This window comes from Pseudophryne corroboree, chromosome 3 (genome assembly GCF_028390025.1).
Source record: "Pseudophryne corroboree isolate aPseCor3 chromosome 3, aPseCor3.hap2, whole genome shotgun sequence".
Classification (NCBI taxonomy): Eukaryota; Metazoa; Chordata; class Amphibia; order Anura; family Myobatrachidae; genus Pseudophryne; species Pseudophryne corroboree.
This window is the reverse complement of record NC_086446.1, coordinates 387,822,227-387,844,405: the sequence shown is the minus strand read 5'-3', so window position 1 is coordinate 387,844,405 and position 22,179 is coordinate 387,822,227. Positions and strand designations below refer to the sequence as shown.

At 44.7% G+C, this 22,179-nt stretch overlaps 1 protein-coding gene across 1 annotated transcript in view; it reads left to right on the top strand.

The window, feature by feature from the left end:
• Positions 1-19,463, top strand: part of LOC135057290 (uncharacterized) — a 30,916-nt gene extending 11,453 nt beyond the window's left edge. The window contains exons 2-4 of the mRNA XM_063963179.1: positions 17,500-17,568; positions 17,644-17,856; positions 18,760-19,463. Coding sequence (XP_063819249.1) covers positions 18,771-19,463 — 693 coding nt within the window. The 5' untranslated portion in view covers positions 17,500-17,568; positions 17,644-17,856; positions 18,760-18,770. The remainder of the gene's footprint in view (positions 1-17,499; positions 17,569-17,643; positions 17,857-18,759) is intronic.
• Positions 19,464-22,179: the final 2,716 nt, after the last annotated feature.

Below are 22,179 nucleotides of genomic sequence, written 5' to 3'. Positions count from 1 at the left end.
CACCTGTTCCGAAAACACATCTGCAAACTCCCGATAGGCCTCCGGAATGAGCTCCTCATCCGACTTGGAAGATACACGGAGCGGGTAGACAGGAGTGAGACAATTGGAATGACAGAATGAACTCCAAGATACTATTTGTGACGACTTCCAGTCGACGTGAGGGTTGTGTACTTTAAGCCAAGGAAGACCAAGAACCAGATCGTGAGGCATCTCCCGAATGACTAGGAACTCCAGATGTTCTTGATGTAAAGCTCCAACCTGCAGTTTGATTGGCACTGTGCGACTTGAAATAAGACCATTAGAAATTTGGGTACCATTGATGGCAGTCAGCGTAATAGGTCGTTCTGCCGGGCTCATCGAAGATCCTACGAAATGACGTGATGAAATTGGTGTAACTGGAAACCAACAGGTCAGAACGCTCCCATAACGGAGACACCCAATCCAACGCTGAACCTTCAAGCAAGGAAATAATGTACGCCACCTTGGACCAATCTGTGGGAAAGTTGTGTGAGAGAAGTTCAAAATGTACCTCGCATTGGTTGAGAAAACCACGGCAATTCTGTGGATTCCCATTATAGCGAGAAGGAGTGGGAAGCTGAAGGTGTGACCTGGTTCCAGACAGGGATTGAACATTACTAGGGACAACCACAGGAGCGGGTACTGGAGCTGGAGCCGGAACTACTGAAGCCAGAGAAGCCTGAATTTGATCCAGCCGACCAGATAACTCCTGGAGATACTGCATCACTTGGCTTTGTGCCATCTCCTGACTTTGAAATCGGGAAACCAGATCCTGGATGGCGCTTGCCTCTGGGTTCCGATCCCCCGGGTCCATGAGGCCTGAGTATACTGTCACTGACCTGGGTTGGGGATGTTGCGGACTCGGGGGTTCTTCCGATGGTCGGGAAAAGGAACCACAGGTGGGTCGGAGCAGGGATGGTCGGATATAGGATTTCCTCATACAACACTCTGATAGTTAGGCTTGGTGAAAGAATGCTGAGGAACTTTATTAAGGGAAGGGAGCAATACAGCGGCACATGAAAGGAAGTGAACTTGTGGGCAATGTCAAAAAGTTACTGGAGAATTCGTGAGCAATGTTCAACTGATGAATGAAGAATTTGTGAGCGATGTTTAGAGACACTGATGAATGAAGAACTTGTGAGCGATGGTAGATGACACTGAAGAATTTGTGAGCGATGTTTTAAAGACACTGATGAATGAAGAACTTGTGAGCGATGATGAAAGACACTGAAGAATTTGTGAGCAATGTTTAAAAGACACAGATGAATGAAGAACTTGTGAGCGCCAGTGAAAGACACTGAAGAATTTGTGAGCGATGTTTAAAGACACTGATGAATGAAGAACTTGTGAGAGATGATGAAAGACACTGAAGAATTTGTGAGCGATGTTTACAGACACTGATGAATGAAGAACTTGTGAGCGATGATGAAAGACACTGAAGAATTTGTGAGCGATGTTAAAAGGCACTGATGAATGAAGAACTTGTGAGCGATGGTGAATGACACTGAAGAATTGGTGAGCGATGTTTAAGGACACTGATGAATGAGGAACTTGTGAGCGATGGTGAATGACACTGAAGAATTGGTGAGCGATGTATAAGGACACTGATGAATGAGGAACTTGTGAGCGATGGTGAATGACACTGAACGCTGGAAATACTAGTTGCTCGGATTACTGGAGACTGTGCTGCAGGAAGGCACCCTGAATGCTAGATGCACTGGAGTATAGCTGCTGGGAAACACACTGCGTACGAAAGCTCTGGCATCCACTTCAGAAAAGAGACGATACTCAGGCGCCAAGGCTCTGCCCGGCGTCCGGTTTTGAATCTCCCGCCTCTATTGGATTGGTGAAGCGGGTTCGTGACATCACCTGCTCCCCGCCCACGTGATGCCGGCTGTCATGGCGGCGCCCACGCTCCGGGGAACCGCCGGGAGCTGCGCCAGCCAGACGCCGGGACCCGAGGACCGCCGGAGACGAGGACCGCCAAACGGACCAGCAGCCACGCCGGGGTAAGAGCGGCGGCCGCTGCCCCTGGCGTGTGACAGCTGTCTGATGGTCCGCCCTCAGTGCATCTGCGCTGTGGGCAAGACACTATTGGCACACACCAAGTTACGGCCCTGTGAAAACCCACCTATTTATCAAAGCGTACCCCTATGATGCATAACCTAGTCCTTAGGCTGCTCCTCCATCCCCCTGCCCCATGCCTTGAACATCTCTGCTTTGTTTGCATACTGCCATCAGGCTTCCTCCTGCTTGCTTGCACCTCATGTTATCTGTTTGTCGCCCCTCCCCACTAGATTGTTAGCTCTTCAGAGCAGGGCCCTCTTTCCTCTTGTTGTCTAAGCCCTCTTCTCAACACACTTCACTCAGCGACAATCTTTACCTGCTTTTTCTCCTACTGGTAAAGGCTCCTCTCTATCTATGGCCGCCAGCCTCAAGTAGTACAATGATTACTCCCTCGCTACTTACATCTAAGCTGTATTATGTTTTGTGGTGCTCTTTGTTACCTGCACTCTATTTTTGTTATTTATTTACTGTTATGCTAAGTTTTGTCTCCTTGTACTGTCCTCCGTACGGCGCTGTGAAACACTTGTGGCGCCCTATAAATAAAATGTAATAATAATAATAATAATAATAATTCTAGGGTGCAGTAAAATAAATGTACACTGGCCCTGTCTTGTATGCTGTAATAATTCTAGGGTGCAGTGAAAATACATGTATACTGGCCCTGTCTTGTATGCTGTAATAATTCTAGGGTGCAGTGAAAATCAATGTGCACTGGCCCTGTCTTGTATGCTGTAATAATTCGAGAGTGCAGTGAAAATCAATGTACACTGGCCCTGTCTTGTATGCTGTAATAATTCGAGAGTGCAGTGAAAATCAATGTACACTGGCCCTGTTTTGTATGCTTTAAAAATTCAGGGGTGCAGCTAAAACAAATGTACTCTGGCCCTGTATGCTGTAAAAATACAGGGGTGCAGTGAAAATCAATGTACACTGGCCTTGTCTTGTATGCTGTAAAATTACAGGGGTGTTGTGAAAATACAGGGGTGCTGGCACTGTCCACGGTTGTGATGTCTAGGCCTGACCTTCACAACACTGTATGGGAAGAGGAGGCTCCTACCCCCATTTGCATGCCCCCCTGCAAGTACTGGGAGGAGAACCGCCAGTCCAGTTGCTGATACTGAGATTGAGGATGTCACTGTAGAAGTACACCAGGATGAGGAGGATATGGGTGTAGCTGGTGCTGCAGAGGAAGGTGACGATGAGGATTCTGATGGTGATGTGGTTTGTTTGAATAAGGCTTCAGTGGAGACAGTTGTTGGCCATGGGATGAAAAAGCCCATTGTCATGCCTGGGCAAAATACCAAAAAAAGACATCTCTTCGATGTGGAATTATTTCTCCACAAATTTGGACAACAGGTGTCAAGCCATCTGTTGCCTTTGTCAATACATAATAAGTAGGGTTAAGAACGTTAACCACTTAGGAACATCCTCCCTTATACGTCACCTGCAGCGCATTCATCATAAGACATTGTCAAGTTCAGAAACTTTGGGTAATAGCGTAAGCAAGTCCGCTGACCCCTAAATGATGTGGTTTTGTTTGAATATTATTTCTCTGTGAGGATGGGGATGTAAACACTGAAGGGGAGGGCGAATCTGAGGATGAGGATGACATCTTGCCACTGTACAGCCAGTTTGTGCAAGGAGAGATTAATTGCTTTTTTTTGGTGGGGGCCCAAACAAACCAATAATTTCAGCCATAGTGATGTGGCAGACCCTGTCGCTGAAATAATTGGTTTCTTAAAGTGTGCATGTCCTGTTTATACAACATAAGGGTGGGTGGAAGGGCCCAAGGACAATTCCATCTTGCACATCTTTTCTTTGCACATCATTCCAGGGGTGCTGCCCTATATGGGGTGCTGCCCCTCTGCCCTATCAGTCCAGGGGGGCAGCCCCACTGACGTTTAAGTCCAGGGGTGCTGTTGCCTGTCTGCTGTGCTGTATAATTCTCCAGGGGTGCTGCTTATGCTGTGTAAATCCAGGGGTGCTGCCGTATAATTCCAGGGGTGCTGCTGTACTTGATCCTAGGTTTAAATGAAAGCGTAGAGCAGATATGAAACAAGCTTCAACATCACAAACAGATTTGTGAAAACTAGGGTTTTTAAATAAAGTGGGGAGAGACCACATTTGTGGCCAAAGTCAGTGTGACTCAGAAGAGACTGAATCATAATCCAGCGCAACTGCCGGAGAGGTAAAAGTTAGATTTTCTGCCGAAGCATTAGAGAGAGGTTCTTCTCAATTATTTCATGTTAAGGACTCACTCAAATGAATGCCTGCAATTAGTCAACCTTAATTTTGATTTATTATTGATGTTCCATATTTTGGGATTATTTATTTAGAAAAGGGCTGGCCAAACCATCCTCGAGATCTACCAACAGTTTATGTTTTCCAAGCCTCCTGGAGATATGTAGAATTGTCAGTTAGGAATAAATGCAGCACATCTTAATTAGTAATTACTACACCTGTGCACCAGCTAGGGGGTCTGGAAAATGTGATCTGTTGGTAGGTCTCGAGGACAGGTTTGACCAGCCCTGATTTAGAAGATGCGAATTTGTTGTACAGGGATCTTCTTTTCCTAAGAGCTGCGTAGGGTTATCGCAAGACCTCGCCGTGTTAGAAGAACAGAGTTTCAGTGATCTTGCATTGCATCAGCTTTCCATTGTACTGCAGCACTAGATAGGCCAGGAGCTCCTGTGAGGCACAAACAGTTACTGAATAAGGCCCAGTATGGAGTTTCATGGTGGCTTACACCCAGGAAGATGTCAGGCTTGTCAGGCTGAGGCATGCTGGGGGCACAGAGCATTGCTTCCTCCCACAGTCCTACTTATAGTATGAAATAAGTTTGGACTGTAGAGTGGTAAGCTACGCTAGGGCATGAGCTCAAAAACCCAAAAAATGTACTGCACAGTCGTGCTTAGTACTTTACAGAACCCACCTGAACTCATCCGGGGCTGCTGTGGGGGCTCAGGAGGGGCTGCTAACATCTAAGGGGCTGCTTTATTTAAAAGAAAAATGAATAAAATAAACAAGACACACAAGTATGCTGACATGCGTGTAACTGGGACACACAGGTATGCTCACATGCGTGTAACTGGGAGCTGTGAAAAACAAAAATAAGGCATCTGCCACAAAATATGTAAATAAAAATGCAATGAAAAAATGGGAAAAAAAGAAACCCACAAGATTTTCACAAAATAAGTCTCCAAACTCCGTGGAGGGGAAAATATCCAATCTTGATCCTGTGGTATACACCAGTTTATTTGCATCCCAGCATTAAATCAGAGATTATCTTAATCCCTGGAAATGGAGAAGGGGGTACAATTTTGGAGGCTTTGGCCCCTAGTTTTTCAGTTTGTCCAGTAATGTGGTAATTAATAATTATATATTTGCTTGGTTGAAGTCCTTTCTGTTCCACACCAATATAGGAGTGGAGGTGAAAGCCTGTGTTTTGTTCCTGATTGCATGTGCCTCTCTAATTTTTAATCACCTTCTTGACACTGTCCTCTTCCTCTTGCCTCTTCTCATAATGTGAAAAGTCATCAAATATGGAGGTGGTATGTTTGTAGGTAGCTATGATTCTGAGAACTTGGCGAGCTTTTTCCAGGGGGACCACCTGTCGCTGAAATGATGGGTTTATTAAACTGTGCATGTCCTGTTTAAACAATATAAGGGTGGGTGAGAGAGCCCAAGACAATTCCATCTTGGACCTCTTTTTTTTCTTTGCTTTAAGTGCTCTTTGGGGACTAGTTTTTAAAACTGCCATCCTGTCTGCCACTGCAGTGCCACTCCTAGATGGGCCAGGTGTTTGTGCCGCCAACTTGTGTCGCTTAGCCTAGTCATCCAGCGTCCTTGGTGCACCTGCTTTTTTTTCTTTGCATTATGTGCTCTTTGGGGCCTAGGGGGTAATTCAGACCTGGGGCCTAATTCAGACCTGATTGTAGCAGCAAATTTGTTAAATGGGCAAAACCATGTGTAGTGCAGGGGGAGCAGATATAACATGTGCAGAGAGAGTTAGATTTGGGTGGGTATATTGTTTCTGCGCAGGGTAAATACTGGATGCTTTATTTTTACACTGCACACTGCAATTTAGATTTGTTTGAACACCCCCCATCCAAATCTAACTCTCTCTGCACATGTTATATCTGCTAACAAATTTGCTGCTACAATCAGGTCTGAATTAGGCCCTTGATTGCAGCAGCAAGATTGTTAGCAGTTGGACAAAACCATGGGCCTAATTCAGACCTGATCGGTGCTGTGCGAAGTTTTCGCACAGCAGCCGATCAGGTCTGAGCTGCGCATGCGCCAGCGCTGCAATGCATGGCGCATGCCAGACAGCCGACGGCCGTCTCAGCCCTGTGATCACCTCTGCTTGTCCTGCTAGGCGGGAGGGGGCGGGCCAGCCAAATTTGGACGCCGTTTTAGGCCCGCGATACGTGCAATGCAGGCGTGCCTGGCCCGTGCCCGGGCCGGGGGGGGGGGGGGGCCGCGGCGGCTGCGTGACGTAACACGCAACCACTGCGACCCTCACAGCGACGAGTAGCTCCCTGCCAGCGTGCAGGAGCTGCGCTGGTAGGGAGCTACTCTTCAAGTACAAAAGCATCACTGCTGTGCGATGCTTTTGTACTTGTGCGGTGGGGCAGGAACTGGCTAGCCCCGCATGTCAGGGAAGCTGATCGTAGATGTGCTAAATTTAGCACATCTACGATCAGGGCCAATATTTACTAAAAAATCGAGTTTGTCCGATTTGTGTTTTTTTTTTCTAAGTCCCAACACGGGAATTCACTAAGCACCAATCTCGGCAGTGTTTGGACTATTCGTAATGGTTTGAATGACAAAGTTCAGAAATACGAATGAATAGACCATCGGTCAAACGCGGCTGTTATTTCATACAACACGGGTATTCACTATTTATTCGTATTTGGGTGTTAGTCTCTGAGTGCCCAATTGCGGTCGTATATTTTTGCGATTCGTTAAAAAAGTCTGCAAAAAAATAGACCTCCTTTTTTCAGCCGTGTTTACATGTGTTGACACTTACATTCACACCTGACTTATCATGCCTATAAAAGGGACACAAACTTGTCTCATCCAAAATAATTTATTGCCTTATGTTTGCTGGAGTAAATTTGGAGTTTTAAAAGTCAATACACATTTTTCAACATATATCCATTATTACACACATTAGTGTTAAAAGTTAAAATATTTGTCATTTTGTGGGTTGTGCCTCAGGTTTGTAAATATGATTACTCATTTTTTACACACACAAACACGCCACAACAATAATGTCATTCATTTTGGTTATTAAAATTTAAAAATTTACACAAACATATTAGGACACTTTTACACAACTCTATTGTGTTTTTCTTGTAAAGTCGTCTACAGAAGAAATGTAAAACAGTTTGAATTCACATTGTAAGTTGCATTGGTCATGGATGATTATGCCTGGCTGCCAATTATTGTGTCTGCAGGATCTGAGAATGATTGGAATCTAGAAAGAGTAATGATTAGAAAAAAATCAAGTGGTCTGGTTACTTCCTGCTAAAGACATTCTGCCTGGCTGCCAATTATTGTGTCTGCAGGATCTGAGAATGATTGGAATCTAGAAAGAGTAATGATTAGAAAAAAATAAAGTGGTCCGGTTACTTCCTGCTAAAGACATTCTGCCTGGCTGCCAATTATTGTGTCTGCAGGATCTGAGAATGATTGGAATCTAGAAAGAGTAATGATTAGAAAAAAATCAAGTGGTCTGGTTACTTCCTGCTAACATCTATGTGCAGCTCAAACAACATTTCCCTCCTCCAAAAAATTTCAAAGATGGTAAAGAATAAATGTGCGTACAAATTTCCTGTTGTTGTTTGTACCACTTATAATTAATTATGAGTGTTATATCTATTTTGACAAACATACACTTACTAAGTATTTTGATTTACTTCTCTGAAATTTAAAATGTGAGGTTTATTTGTTATTTTTTTTGGGTGGCTGCTTGTCCTGCCCTTTGCCTTTACCACTGTCATGTTGGCGTACTCTGGTGGAGCGTCTTGGTGGTGATGACATTGTCGTGATATTTGGAGTAGTCGTACCAGAACTGCTGCTTGTTTGCTGTTGGTGCATGGATCTGAGTGTTTCATTGAGGTTAGTGAGGGTGGCATTGAGTTCACGTGTAGCAGCATTTTGATTGTCTACAATTCGGACACCGGACATGTCAGACTGTGACATGTCTGCAGTCTCAGCCAGTAAGCCTGTGCAAACCATCACTGTAGTAAAATAAGGATGTCTTTTTAAGAGACATCCTTATTACAGTGCTGGGAGACTCGGTCCCGCCCCCTCAGGAGCCGGCGCCCATAGGCAGCTGCCTAAAGCTGCATTTTAGTTTTGCAGTTTGCTGACACAGTGACCACCAGTATACTATATATAGCAGTACGGTACGGAAGGCCACTGCTGTACCTACCTCTGTGTCGTCATTAAGTATACTATCCATCTACATTCTATACCTGTGGTGCATTTTAGTTTTGCAGTTTGCTGACACAGTGACCACCAGTATACTATATATAGCAGTACGGTACGGAAGGCCACTGCTGTACCTACCTCTGTGTCGTCATTAAATATACTATCCATCTACATTCTATACCTGTGGTGCATTTTAGTTTTGCAGTTTGCTGACACAGTGACCACCAGTATACTATATATAGCAGTACGGTATGGAAGGCCACTGCTGTACCTACCTCTGTGTCATCATTAAATATACTATCCATCTACATTCTATACCTGTGGTGCATTTTAGTTTTGCAGTTTGCTGACACAGTGACCACCAGTATACTATATATAGCAGTACGGTACGGAAGGCCACTGCTGTACCTACCTCTATGTCGTCATTAAGTATACTATCCATCTACATTCTATACCTGTGGTGCATTTTAGTTTTGCAGTTTGCTGACACAGTGACCACCAGTATACTATATATAGCAGTACGGTACAGAAGGCCACTGCTGTACCTACCTCTGTGTCGTCATTAAGTAGACTATCCATCTACATTCTATACCTGTGGTGCATTTTAGTTTTGCAGTTTGCTGACACAGTGACCACCAGTATATATAGCAGTACGGTACGGAAGGCCACTGCTGTACCTACCTCTGTGTCGTCAAGTATACTATCCATCTACATTCTATACCTGTGGTGCGACCTTGGTGCGCCTCTTTTTTTCTTTGCATCATGTGCTGTTTGGGGACAATTTGTTTGAAGTGCCATCCTGTCTGACACTGCAGTGCCACTCCTAGATGGGCCAGGTGTTTGTGTCGGCCACTTGTGTCGCTTAGCTTAGCCATCCAGCGACCTTGGTGCAAATTTTAGGACTAAAAATAATATTGTGAGGTGTGAGGTGTTCAGAATAGACTGTAAATGAGTGGAAATTATGGTTATTGAGGATAAGAATACTATGGGATCAAAATGACCCCCAAATTCTATGATTTAAGCTGTTTTTTAGTTTTTTTTTTTAAAAACACACCCGAATCCGACAAAAAAATTTCGGTGAGGTTTTGCCAAAACGCGTCCGAATCCAAAACACGGCCGTGGAACCGAATCCAAAACCAAAACCCGGAAAATGTCCGGTGCACATCACTACTCCAAAACACACATTACCACTAAATGAGGCAACCAAAAATAAACCCCCCCAAAAAATATTTAAAAAAAAAAAATAAATTAGACTGCAGTGTTGTGTCAGGGTACAAATACAGACTCAAACTGAACAAACAAATAGTGGGTTTTTTTGAAAAATTATTACAGTCAGTAATAATGACATTGCACATGTAAGTGGTTTCCAAACCACTTTCCACTACTCCAGCCTCTAACATGACAACCACTGTTTTAGCAACATTGCACATAGTCCATATAAAACATAGTCCAAATTAAAAACTTTAAAATGTGCAAAAGGAATACATTATTGCTGGACAATTCAATGACACACCAAGTCCAAACTACACATGGAAAATATACCCAAAAAAAAACACATGACATACAATAAAGTAAGATGTTACATTGGCTTTTGTAGAAAACATTACCAAAAACAATGTATTTGCTGACACACACTTGAAGATGGGAGTAATATGCAACGTCACATGACACACATTTAAAAAAAAAAAAGGTCATAGAATGTTAATGCAAATTCACATGCTCACCATTCTTCCTGGGCCTATCTGAATCCCGGACATGGGTTGCAGAGACTACTTCAGGAGGTATTACACTCCGCATGGGCTCCTCATACTCCAGACATCTTGCAATATAGGGCTGGCCACCACCGGTTTTTCGAGCCGACTTCGCCTCCTTGGCCATTTTGGACTTGACACGTCGCTTTATGTCATAGTACCGTTTGCGGCACGTGTCCTCCGTCCGCTTGACCACCCCCTCACTATTGACAGCAGCAACAACTTTCGCCCATAACACCGTCTTCTTCCGTGTTGGCACCTTGGCGGACTCAGGCCCAAATAGCTGCCGCTGATACTTCATCAGCTTCCGCACCAATGCCACATTTTCAGCATAACTAAACTTGACATTCCGGCCAGTCTAGTGGTGCGTGGCTGCGGAGCACTCTGACTGTCACTATCACTGTCACTTGAGGCTGCTGCAGCAACCTCACCCACCTCCTCCACCTCACTAACCTCACTTGCACTCACCTCCTCCACCTGACCGACCTCCTCCCCCTCACTCACACCCTCCACCTCACCCACCTCTGAGTCACACATAATTGTGTGTCACTCTAAACACTTAACACAGAAAAATAAAAAGACAAACAACACACTCCTCCACTACCACTGCACAAATCACACACACACACACACACACACACACACACACACACACACACACACACACACACTGACAAGGGACTATAAATAAAAAATACTTGGACCAAAAATTAGACAAAACCACAAAAAACAAGACTACAAGAATGACAAGACTACTTTCAAACACAATACTACACTCAGAAATCGCCCAAAAAACTCCTCACCAAACCAACTACTCACCAACCTCCACAGCACAACCTCCCTCCTCACCACTAACTAAACCCACGAGGTGCGGACGGTTTGGGGCGTATTTATATGGTTGCGCACAGACACTCCTACCATCTGAAACACAACCAATCACGGACAGGGATGAAAAACTAAACTAAAAGTGAAAATGCGGCAGCGGGAAAAAAAAAACCCTGCCACGTTTAACTTAGAAAAAAAAACAAGCAAAAACACGTACGCAAATGACAATTACGGCCGTAAATGTGCCACAAAAAAAAACGACTGGCATCGACATCGGAAAACAAGAAAACAATAAAGACGACTGCTTCGTAACTTGGCGTATATAGTTTCAAAAAGTTGCATGAAAATGCACCCGATACAAAACAAGTTTAAACACTACACAAACCGACTCAAACACGAATATTAGTAAATATTGGCCCAGGTCTGAATTAGGCCCCATGTGCACTGCAGGGTGGGGCAGATATAACGTGCAGAGAGAGTTAGATTTGGGTGTGGTGTGTTCAAACTGAAATCTATTTATTTATTACATTTATTTTTTGGGGTCTTTTTACTGAACTTTGCCTTTTTGGATTTTACATGCCCTCTACTATCACATTGGGCATCGGCCTTGGCAGATGACGTTGATGGAATTTTATCATCTATGTCATGACTAGTGGCAGCAGCTTCAGTACTAGGAGGAAGTGGTTCTTGATCTTTCCCTATTTTATCCTCCAAATTTTTGTTCTCCATTATTTTTCTGGAGTTATATAATACAATATGTGGCACAGGAGCACTGGACATATGGCAGCAGAGTTTACCACTGTGACTGCCTGGTCACTGGAATGACTGATGGCTGATGCACAGGACACTACCACTGGTCTGATGCAGGACAACACAGCAATAGTGTAAGGGACTTATTATTATACAGCAGCACTGGACATATGTCAGCAGAGTATACCACTGTGACTGCCTGGTCACTGGAATGACTGATGGCTGATGCACAGGACACTACCACTGGTTTGATGCAGGACAACACAGCAACACTGTAAGGGACAGGGGCGGATCCAGAAGAAAATGATAGGGGGGGCACCATGGAAGGGGCAAGTACATTTGCGTGCGGCTTCGGTGCATGTGAGGTGGCGCTTCTTATACAATGCCCACAGTTGTAGCTCTCATTATGCAATGTCCACTGTACTGGTAGTGCCCCTTATATAGACCCCATAGTAGTGGTGCCCCTTATGCAATGCCCGTATTGCCCCCAGTAGTAATGTTGCCTGTAGTAATGCCCCCAGTCATTATGCCCCCAGTGGTAATGCCCCTGCAGTTATGACCCCAGTAGTTTACTACCCCCCCTTTAGTTTAGCCTCCCAGTGGTAATGCCCCCAGTAGTTTAGCCACCAATAGTAATGCCCCCCTGTAGTTTGCCCCATTGTAGTTTAGCCCCTGTAGTTATGCCCCCCCCCCCCTTGTAGTTTAGCCTCCAGTAGTAATGCCCCCAGTAGTTTGGCCCCTGTAGTTATCCCCCAGTAGTTTGGCCCCTGTAGTTATGCCCCCGGTTGTTTGGCCCCCCTGTAGTTTAGCCCCCAAGTAGTAATGCCCCTGTAGTTACGCCGCCAGTAGTAATGTCCTCCTGTAGTATGCCCCCAGTAGTTAGCACCTTTGTAGTTGGCCCCCAGTAATAATGTCCCCCAGTAGTTTGCCCCCAGTAGATGCCACCCAGTAATAATGTCCCCCAGCAGTTTGCCCCCAGTAGATGCCCCCCAGTAATAATGTCCTCCAGTAGTTTGCCCCCTAGGAGTTTGCCCCCAATAGATGACCCCCCAGTAGTAATGCCCCCAGTAGATGCCCCCCAGTAATAATGCCCCCAGTAGATGGCCCCCAGTAAAAATGTCCCCCAGTAGCAGCCCCCAATAGATGACCCCCAGTAGTAATGCCCCCAGTAGATGCCCCCCAGTAATAATGCCCCCAGTAGATGGCACCCAGTAAAAATGTCCCCCAGTAGCTGCCCCCAATAGATGACCCCCCCAGTAGTAATGCCCCCCAGTAGATGCCCCCCAGTAATAATGCCCCCAGTAGATGGCCCCCAGTAAAATTGTCCCCCAGTAGCTGCCCCCAATAGATGACCCCCCAGTAATAATGCCCCCTACGAGTTTGCCCCAATAGATGACCCCCCAGTAGTAATGCCTCCAGTAGATGCCCCCCCTAAAAATGTCCCCCAGTAGCTGCCCCCAATAGATGACCCCTCAGTAGTGATGCCCCCAGTTATAATGCCCCCAGTAGTTTGCCCCCAGTAATGCCCCCCCCTGTAGTAATGCCCCTTGTTGATGCCCCCCCAGTAGTAATGTCCCCCCGTAGTTTGCCCCCAGTAGATGCCCCCGCTGCATTAAGGAAGAAAAAAACATCATACTTACCGAGCCCCGTTCCCGCTTCCAGGCCGCTGCAGTCCTCCTCCTTCCTGGGCGTCCGCTCCTCAGTCAGCACTATGAGAGAGACGTCATGACTGACGTCTCTCCCATAGCGCACGGCACACAGTGATAGCGCCGGAAGCCGGAGCTCAGTACTGAGCTTCTGCCTCCGGCTGCCGCTGTGCAGGGAGACGGGCACCCGCTGGTAACACAATCTCAGCGGGCGCCCGTCATCTCCCTGTGCGGCGCCGGGGGTTAGAAGGTCACAAATGACAGGGGGGGCACGGCCCCGAGTGCCCCCCCCCCTGGATCCGCCACTGAATATATGCACTATACAGCATGTTGTATTATATATGTATTTTATTTATATCACTTTGTTTATGTGCACTGATAGTACATTAATGATTGCTATAATGTTGTCTCATGGCGTCGCCATGGTAACTAGCCCTGTGTTTTCCCCTCCCAGACCGTCTGCGGTGCTGTTCCCTGGATGATGCCGCATCCAGCACACGTGACAGGAAGAATGGCAGAGTCCGTGGACGGCACCCGGCGCTGGCTGGCGGTACTGCCCATGTGACGATGTCACTTCCGTCAGACGTCACCGGAAGTGCGGCAGAGCCCCGGACCGGCGTGCGGCAGCGGGCAGGTGAACGCGGGATCGTGCAAGTATAAATTTGTTTTTTGTTTCACACACTTGTTATCCTGATGATGGGGTGTTATGCCCCAAAACGTTGATATTATGCACTAAACTTCGTGCACTAAAATTCATTCATTTAAAAGTCTTGGAGTGCCGCCTGCTTTTTTCTGGTTGCATTTGGGGTTGCCATACCCCAGGAGGGCACACAAGCAAGCTTTGTATTTGGGGGTTCTGCTGCCCTGCAGGAGTGCCAGGTTGGACACTATATATATATATATATATATATATATATATATATATATATATATATATATATATATATATATAATTTGTATTTTTTTTTTATCTGAGATTGATCTATTAGAAGTTCTATATTTTTCCCAGACCTGTACTCTTAGTACTACTTTAAACACATTACACAAGTCTGGCATTGGATACTGGGTCCAAGAGATACATTTTGACTAGCTGCAGGATGGAACTAAAAGGTTTATATTTGAAAATACCTACACTAAACTTAAGTTAAACTTCATACTTCATTATTTCTTATTGCATATTGCATCTTGCCTAACTTTAGGAAACAATGGGGGTAATTCAGATCTGATCGCTGCTGTACGCTTTCACACAGCGGGCGATCAGGTCCTAACTGCGCGTACGTATGCACTGAATGTGCACGCACGTCGGACAACAACGTGCATCGCCAGTCAGCGAGGGGATGGTGCAAAAAATCCAATCGCACAGGCGTTCGCAAGGTGATTGACAGGAAGAGGCCATTTGTGGGAGTGTCTGGAAAAACTCAGGCGTGCCCAAGCATTTTCAGGGAGAGTGTCTGACGTCAGCTCCGGCCCTGATCAGCCTGTTCTCATCACACTGTAGGAGTAAGGCCTGGGCTGGACAGAGACTGCACAGTGGATTTTCGCAGCTCGGCATACACATGCGATCGCACACTTGCACTGCAAATTTTAACTTCCCCTTGAGGCGGCGACTATCTGAACGCAGGACAGCAAAATTAGCAGCCCAGCGATCAGATCTGATTACTGATTACTCCCATTATCACTTACACTGGGGTATATTTACTAAGATTCGTATTAGTACCGATTTGGAGTGAGAATCATCACGAATGTCATCGAAAGTGTATTTGTGCAACTTTTTGAATTTGTTACGCCTCATTTACTAAACTGTCGTATTTGTATTTTTCGTGTTTTACGATGTCGATGTCATTCGTGGTTTTGTAAGGTATAATGCGGCCGATTTAGAGGTTTGTCGGCCGTGTTCTGCGGTTTTTGTTACGACTGCGTCACATTTCGGTTACGGCAGTGTTTCTCCGTTCCCGGCCGTGTTTTTTTCCTAAGTTTCGTTTTTGTCACTCGTCCGTGATTGGTTTGATTCGTGATGGAGGAGTGTCTGTGCACATTACTATAAAAACGCCCCAAACCGTCCGCACCTCGTGGGTTTAGCTAGTGGAGAGGTGAGAGAAAGGTGTGTTAGGAGTTGGTGAGTTTTGTGGAGAATTTGGTGGATTTGTTTTTTTTTTTTGCGATTGTTGAGTGCTGCACTGTGTGTGTAAGTAGTCTTGTCCTACTTGTTGTGTAGTTATTTTAAAGTTTGTCTTCTTTTTTTGTCGTTGTTTTTTTTTTCAAGTCTATTGTCATTGTTTGTGTGTGTGTGTGTGTGTGTGTGTGTGTGTGTGTGTGTGTGTGTGTGTGTTGGGTGTGTGGTGTGTAGTGGTAGTGGAGGAGTGTGTTTTGTGTTTTTCTTTTTCAGTGTTATTTGTAGTTTGTCCGGATTATGTCCCAGTCAGAGGTCAGTGTGGTGGAGGAGGTGAGTGAGAGGGAGGAGGTGAGTGAGAGGGAGGAGGTGAGTGAGAGGGAGGAGGTGAGTGAGAGGGAGGAGGTGAGTGAGAGGGAGGAGGTGAGTGAGAGGGAGGAGGTGAGTGAGGTGGAGGAGGTGAGTGAGGTGGAGGAGGTGAGTGAGGTGGAGGAGGTGAGTGAGGTGGAGGAGGTTAGTGAGAGGGAGGAGGTGAGTGAGGTGGAGGAGGTTAGTGAGGAGGAGGGGGTGGCTGCTGCTGCTGCCTCCAGTGATAGTGATGGTGTTGTGGCTCCGCAGCCACGCACCACTACAAAGACTGGCAGCAATTTGAAATTCAGCTATTCAGAAAATATGGCTTTGGTGCGGGAGCTGATGAGGCATTATCGGCAGTTGTTTGGCCATGATGCTGCCAAGGTGTCCACACGTAGGAAGTCTGTTCTGTGGGGGAAGGTCATTGCGGCTGTGAATAGTGAGGGTGTGGTGAGGCGGACCGAGGACACGTGTCGCAAGCGCTTTTATGACATAAAGCGCCGTGTCAAGGCAAAGATGGCCAAGGAGGCCAAATCAGCCCGCCAAACCGGGGGTGGACACCCCTTCCGTGCATCTTACCGCGATTGGGAGGAGCCTGTGCGTTCACTTATTCCGCCAGAAGTGGTTGGTGCGACTCATGTCCGGGATTCTGACCGGCCAAGGCAGGATGGTGAGTTGTTGTTTTTTTTAAATAAAAGTGTAAACATATGTGTGTTGTCCTTTGTTGTTTGTAATTTAATCAAGCTAATTGTGTTTGTCAGTTTGTTAATTGTTACAATGTGTTGGTGATGTCGTGCAGGCCTGGCCAACCTGTGGCTCTACAGGTGTTGGCAAACTACAAGTACCACCATGCATTGCCTCAGTTTTGTTATTAGTGAATGCTACATCTGTTGCAGTGCATGCTGGTATGTGTAGTTTTACTACATCTTGAGAGCCCCAGGTTGTCCATGACTGATGTAGTGTTAATATTATTATTATTATTATTATTATTATTATTATTTTTGGTTTTGTAATCTGGTTGCCTTGCCCTTTTCCTTCCATTTTATATAAGTACTAAATCTTTCTAGGTGTATTTAAAAGAAGTGTGTTGAATATGTTGTTAGTATATTTAGAAAACAAATAGATTTATTTGGATTTTTGTTTATTGTGTGTTGTTGTGGGTTGTCCTTTGTGGTTTGGTTTTGTTTTTTTGTGTTTTTGTGAAATATTATATACATTTTTGAGCAGATATTTGAGCCTAGTGTTGTATTTGTAGAATGGAAATTGGTACCTTAGCGTGCAATATTGTGGTTGTGTCAAGCTATGTGATTTGATTTTTATTCATTCGAATATTGTGCATTATTTGGCTTTGTGTATGGATTAATTAGATAATTTTATTCTTATTTAAAGTATACACACCCAATGAAGTCAGCCAGAAAAGCTTAAGCATCATTTAGTTTACTTATCATCAGGTTCCAGATGTTTACATCACAAGAAGGATTTTCAGAAACCATTGTTAAATAAAAGTATGTCCATAAGGTAATTCTTCTTATTTTTACAGTACGCCAGAGAAGCAGCACAGCCAGGCCACAGCCAACACTGCCAAGTGATGCAGATGGTGGGAATGCAGGTAAGAATTCACTGTATTCACATATTCAGCAAACACATAGAAGCACAAAATGTTAATGTTTATCTTATCACATAGGTTCTTCTTCTGCAAACCCCCCTCCACTAAGGCGCCCATCACAGGGCTTGGTGACTGTGCCTAGGAGGCCAACCAAGAGACGTCGTCTTGAGGCTGAATCTGCTGCTCCATCATCACCACCCCAACGGCGCATCTCTGCAGTGTTGTCCCTGCCACCACAAGCAATTTTGGCGAGTCCACAAAGCGAGGATCCACAATCGCCTCAGCTGTCTGGTGAGTAAACATATCAGTTAATTGTAACAAAAATTTTAAACAGTGTGGTCTATGAATTAACCTGGATAAGGCATAATGAATTGATAAACCACTGATATGTGCAAGGTGATCAAGGCAGAAGCAAAACAGATCCTAACTGTAAAAAACCTGAACGTCCCTGTTTGGCTTGTGCCTTTATCACCTTGCACATATCACTGGTTTAACAAATCCTTAGGTCTTCTCCTGGTTAATTCATCTGCACCACTGTTTGTGTACTGGCAAAAATATTAAATTTGGGTTAATTCTTATTACAGGCAATAATCACAAACAAGCACATGTTTTTTTGGTCATTTTTGCAGTTACATTTTCAGATGTGATGTTGCCCATAGCAACCATGTAATATTCCTAAAAATTAAACAATAAACAGCAACAAAATTTAAATCTAGAATCCAATTGTTTGCCATGGACAACATCACCATTTCTAAACATAGGCCACCTTAAGACATTTACATGGTTAAATAATGAAAAATGTGTGCTTTATATCTTTGGTGTAATTTGCCCACACAACACTGACTGCCTTGATCAATTTGTGAGTGTGTTCAAAAACACATTTAATGTATTGTGTGTGTTTAACAAAAGGAAGGGTCATACATAATCTGTAAATGCATTCATTTAAAATGGCGACAGTTCTTCGTGTTTGCACATTCATTATGGCACAGAGTCCGACAATACCCTAATTCCTTTTTCAATTGAGTATGGAAAGTTAGAAGCCACATATGTGTAAAAAAAGGTAAGATTCCTAGGTAATTTTAGCCCACAATCTCTGTTTCATTTTCAACATGAATATTATTAAGTAAGGCATGTTTACGTCAAGCAAATAAATATTTTCAAAACTAAATAGTGGCTGTTATCAACCCCATACAGAACCACCCATCATGGACGAGGACGCACAGCAGGAAAGTGACCAGCAGCCTACCTACACACTACACCTGCAGCCCATCGATCCTACCCAGCCAACCACGCAGCAGGACATAACACAATCACCCCAAACATCCCATAGCCCCCAATTGAGGCCAACACCACCCCAGCAACAAATGGCCCCTGAGTTTTGGAGCAGTTGGGCCACACAACAGGCACAACACTATGCCTGCCTGAACACCCACACCCAATACCTTGCCAGTCTGCCCCATCACCTTCCTCGCCTCAGTCGGAACTCAGGCAGACTGATAGTTCAGGTTGGCAGAATTGCCAATTCAATGGAGCAGATAAGGGCAGACAACAGTCAAATGCAAGCCAATTTAGTCAGAATCATGGATGAACAACAGCGGCAGCAACAAGCCCTCATACAAATAATACAACACAACCAACTGGTGAACGAAAACCTCTCCAGAATTATTGCCAGCAACACTGCCACAAATACCCAACTGACTGCAAGCATACACAACCTCAGCCAAAGCATTAATGTGTTGGCATCCCAACAAATCAGCTCAAGCTCCGGAACTACAACACCAAGCCAGACCCCAGTTACCTCCCCTGTTAGACGCTCCAGCAGAACACGGACTAACGAACCAGGTCAATCCTCTGCACCCAGCACACAAAAAAAAATAAAAAAATTGAAGGATGCATGAAATGGTTGTTACAAAATAAATTTTTTGGAATTGTTACACCAAAAATGCCTGTGTCCAAGCAAAACATTATTTTACACGCAATATGTGTATGGTTTAATGTGCTAATGAGTGACAGTGTAAGTTATTCAAATAACAGTATAACTGTAAAGAACAGTATAATTAACAAACACTAACGCTACACAAACAACATTCACACCTACAATACATTTTTAAAAAGTGGTTAGGCAAGGTTATTTATAACTCAATAATACTTACCGGTAAAATAACGCCGAATCACTTCTTGCCTTACCTGCCTCCCTACATCTGTACTCACACTGTCACCAGATGTTTCTAACTCACCTACTTGCTGGCTGTTTTCTTCATCACCAACATGTGGCAGATGTTGACTCAAACACAGATTATGAAGAAAACAGCAGCAGAACACAATCCTAGTCACCTTTGAAGGACTATACAACAAAAGCCCAGCAGACTTATCAAGACACCGAAACCTAGATTTCAGCACCCCAAAACATCTTTCTATCACATTCCGCGTAGACTTATGTGCATTATTATAATTGTGTTCAGCAGGAGAATCAGGTTGGGACAATTGAGTAAGGAGCCAAGAGTAGCAGCCATAACCACCATCACCTGAAATACAGATATAGCCAACATTAGGACATGTGGATTATGGTAAAACACATACAAAAGTCAGGAGCTTGAAGTTACCACACATACACACAACACACTTGGAACATACCCAGCAGCCAGCCATCAGGCATTTGTCCGTCCTCAAACTTATTGAACAGTGATGACTGACTGAGGATGAAGGAGTCATGGCAGCCGCCAGGGTAACCTGCAACCACACTCATAATTTTGAGATTTGCATCACAAACCACCTGCACATTAGTGGATTGGCGAAAATGTCTGTTTGTGAAAACATATTGCCTCCCCCTAGGTGGTCTCAGCTCAACGTGTGTGCAATCTATGGCACCCAGCACATTGGGCATGCCAGCAAGCTCATAGAAAGCTACCCTGACTGCATGCCACTGCGACTCCTGGGTAGGGAAGCAGATAGATGCATCTATATGGGGTTCCAACACATCCAAAACCTGAGTGGACATTACAAAATTTAAGGTGAGTGTCATGATCTGTAATCAATACAATACTGTGTTATAACACATAACAGAAGCAACACTTAGACATAGACGTGTATGTATGTTTCAACTCACCTGATTTAAATATTTGGAAAAGGTGGGCTGGGAGATACCAATGACGTCGCCTGTCACAGCCTGGAAGCTCCTAGTAGCCATAAAGTGCAACACAGCCAGGAGTTTGTGCAGGCCTGAGACAGAGCGAGAGCGTGCTGTCTCAGGGTCTAGGTCCAGTTTGACAAGGTCATACAGACGGAAAATGTTGCTTCTATTTAGCCGAAACATCTGTATGACCCTATCATCGGACAATGCGTTTAAGTTTAAACGAGCCCTAAAAAACGAGGTCTGCGCAGCCTCCGCGGCACCTGTACAACCTGCTGACCATGTTGACTTACCTGGCCCTGATTTATTGTCGCCTCATGGAGCAGTCTCAGGTATCCCCCAGCAAACAATAAATCTGTACTACACACGGCAGCAGCCATTTCAGAGTGAGAGCTGGTCAAAATGTGCTTGGGACCCTTTTAAAGGGCCAAAAATTCAGGTGTGACTAATGGATAATTGAATACACGTGTAAACACGCTTATCAAAAGAAGGTCTACTTTTTTTTAGGACTTTTTTACGATTTGTATTTTTTTACGGCCGCAAATGCATTTTCATGGTACAGATTACAAATACGAATGGTTAGTAAATGACCGAGAACCATACCTAAACAGCCGCGTTTGACCGAAGGTGTATTCAATCGTATTTTTACCCTTGGACTTCCAAAAAAATACGAATGCCCTCATCACTGCCGTGATTTGAGTTTAGTAAATTCCCGAGATGACACTTTGAAGAAAAAACACCATCTCGGTCAAAATCGGGACCTTAGTAAATATACCCCATTGTTGGGGGAAAAATGCAAGTTACATCTCTGTGCCACTGATGCAAGTCTACATCACTGGCACAGAAGTATGTGATTGGCTTAGGCAGCTGTATTTACAATTTATGTTCCTCTACAGCAGGCATGTCAAACTCAAAATCCCAACTGGGCCGAATAATCAAGGTCTAAGGGGGGCATTTACTAAGCAGTGATAAGAGCGGAGAGGTGAGCCAGTGGAGAAGTGCCCATGGCAACCAATCAGCACTGAAGTAACATCTATAATTTGCATACTATAAAATTATACAGAGCTGCTGATTGGTTGATGGGGCAACTTCTCCACTGGCTCAATTCTCCACTCTTATCACTGCTTAGTAAATGTCCCCTTAAGTCTTGTGTGGACAGCAAGAAAAACAAAAAAGGGTCTTATATGCAATTTTCAAAGTTTTCTTAGAAAAACCAACAATAAAGTATAATCAAAGAGATGTCAAGTATCGTGAAGAAAACATTTACTTTAATGCCGTGGTGCAAGTAGGAAAAGTTTCTTAGTGGTACTGTGCCAAAAAAATGGGCGTGTGATACACATATAGGGACCAGATAAAGGCTCGAACTGGGCCACCGGGGAGCCGTTGAACTCACCGGTAGGCTCTGCCGAGTATTAGCCATGCCTTCTTTTGTGTGAGGGCGGGGCTGCGCTCTCCTCCCCGGCTCCCGTCAGAAAAGGAGGCAT